This window comes from Bison bison, unplaced genomic scaffold (genome assembly GCF_000754665.1).
Source record: "Bison bison bison isolate TAMUID 2011002044 unplaced genomic scaffold, Bison_UMD1.0 scf7180017864082, whole genome shotgun sequence".
Taxonomy (NCBI): domain Eukaryota; kingdom Metazoa; phylum Chordata; class Mammalia; order Artiodactyla; family Bovidae; genus Bison; species Bison bison.
This window is the reverse complement of record NW_011494654.1, coordinates 126,673-129,009: the sequence shown is the minus strand read 5'-3', so window position 1 is coordinate 129,009 and position 2,337 is coordinate 126,673. Positions and strand designations below refer to the sequence as shown.

The 2,337-nt window shown below is 43.5% G+C and overlaps 1 protein-coding gene across 1 annotated transcript in view; it reads left to right on the top strand.

Annotated features, from left to right (window-relative positions):
- CD48 (CD48 molecule) overlaps positions 1-2,337 on the top strand; it is a 21,277-nt gene that overhangs the window by 14,782 nt on the left and 4,158 nt on the right. The window contains exon 2 of the mRNA XM_010837854.1: positions 450-743. Within this exon, the coding sequence (XP_010836156.1) occupies positions 450-743 (294 nt within the window). The remainder of the gene's footprint in view (positions 1-449; positions 744-2,337) is intronic.

The window sequence follows — 2,337 nt, the reverse complement described above, 5'->3', positions numbered from 1 at the left end:
GGATAGAACTCCAGTCTCTTGTGTCTGCTGCATGGGCAGGTGTATTCTAGCTGCCACTAATGCCAACTGGGAAGCCACTGCTAGGGAACTAAATTGAGTCACAGGGAGCACAAGCACAGAGGGGAAATGTGACTTATAATTTTATTTGAAAATGTTCTGGTATGAGAGTAAGGAAGGGAGGCAGGGCCAGCTCAGTGTCCCTTTTCTTTATCATCTAGGGTAGAATTAGATGGATTATAAGCACGTTGCCTATCCCCATGCCCACTTCTCAAGCTCTAGCTTTCACTGAATTCCCTATCAGGGGTCAGGTCCTCTGATAAAGATCATACTCTCTCCTCCCAAGCAAAAATCTCTCCCTTCTTCCTTGTTCCACCAGCCCAGGCTTTGGGCTACTGGGCAGCTCTGCTTTCTCTAAAATGGGTCTCACTCATTCTGACTTTCATTGGCAGGCCATTCAAAATATGCAATCCCTGGCGACAATGTGACTCTACACATCTCCAATCTGCCTAAGAACCACAAGTCACTCACCTGGTTTTATACTACTGACCAGAAGATTGTAGAGTGGGAATTTGATGAGCCTATGTACTTCAATACTAAATTTAAGGACAGGGCCAAGCTTGATCCTAAAAGTGGCGCACTGCACATCCGCAATATCCAGAAGGAAGACAGCAGTACTTACCTCCTGAGGGTGCTGAAGGACAATGGAGACGAGGAGGAATGGAAGATCTCACTAATGGTGCTTGGTGAGTTAGGGTAACCAAAGGGCTAGTCCCCACTCTGGGGACCCAGACAGATCACTGGAAAGCTTCCTGGTGATTCTGGGGACTCTCCATGGGAGGGGGAGAAAAAAACCTCAGGACAGGCTTAATCCATTTCTCCTGGAGCCAGTTCCACTTGGAAGTGAGTCTGGGCCAGCAGACCCCAAAGTAGATAACTTTGGGACATTTAAAACCTCTTCTGACATTAGAGAGTCTAAGATTTGAAGAGGAAGGAGACAATAAAGATGGTTTCCTCTCTATTCTCTTCATGTTCTCTTGTGGTCAATCCAAATAAGTTCTGAGTTCTTCTTTTTTAACTGATTTTTTGGTTGTACTGGGTCTTCATTGCTCCACGCAGACTTTCTTGAATTGTGGCAAGTGGGGGTTACTCTTTGTTGCAGTGCATGGGCTTCTCAATGTGGTGGTCTCTGGTTGTGGAGCATGGGTTCTAGGCATGTGGGCTTTAGTAGCTGCAGCTTGCTGGCCCTAGGATGTGTGGGCTTCAGTAGTTGTAATGCATGGGCTTAGTTGCTCTGCAGTATGTGGGATCTTTCCAGACTAGGGATGGAACCCATGTCCCCTGCATTGGCAGGCAGATTCTTAACCACTGGACCACACTTACTGGCTGTGTGACCTTGGAGATAGATCTTGACATCTCTGTCCCATTAGGTAAGATTCTGTTGATGGCAAGTAATGGAGGCCAACTTGATATACCTTTAGAAAAGAGGAGATTTTTTTTTTTAAAGCTATGACTTCTTAAAGCAATGAAAGAAGTTTAGAAGAGTTGAAAATGACTGAAGATGAGGAAGAATGAGACCCTGCCCCAGTCTAGAGCCTCTAGCCACTGGAATCTTTAGTGTGAAAGTGGATCCCTGCCAGTACAGACTATCTCTCTCTAGGCTTTCATATCTCTTAGTTTAAATTCTCAAGAAAGAGAAATTGACTAGCCCATCTTGGTTCAGGTATGTGATTTAAACTCTTATGGTCCAAAGAGTCATCTTATAAGGCAGAAACTTGGTTCTTGGGGAGATTGTCAATTATTAGAGGAGGAGGGCTGGGCAGACATCCAAGGGAGATGTGCCCCTCAGATCCTTGCGTTCCTCATCATATTGTGAGGATAATTATATCTTTTTAGGATGTTATGAGAATCAAAGTAGATAATGAAAGTGAAAACACTTTTAAAATGCTGGAACTTCCCTTGTGGTCCAGTGGTTAAGACTCTATATTTCCACTGCAGGGGGCGTGTTGAGTTCAATTCCTGGTTGAGGAACAAAGACCCCACATGCCACATGGTACAGTCAAAAATAATAAAATTATAACCAAAAAAAAATGTGCCAGAAGATTTTGTGTCTGGTGAGGAGCCTTAAAAATGCTAAAATGCTGCAAAGAATGAAGAAATTGTATATATTCATGTCCCACTAACATGGGTCATGATGGTCCCTGGTCTAAGAGGCTAGAATCGCCTTCTTGCTCACTTCCTGCATATCATATGTCCTAAAATTGCAAGATGTACTAGCAACAGGAAATATTCAAAGGTTCCTACAGTGATTTTCAAAAAAAAAAAAAAAACACTGAAATA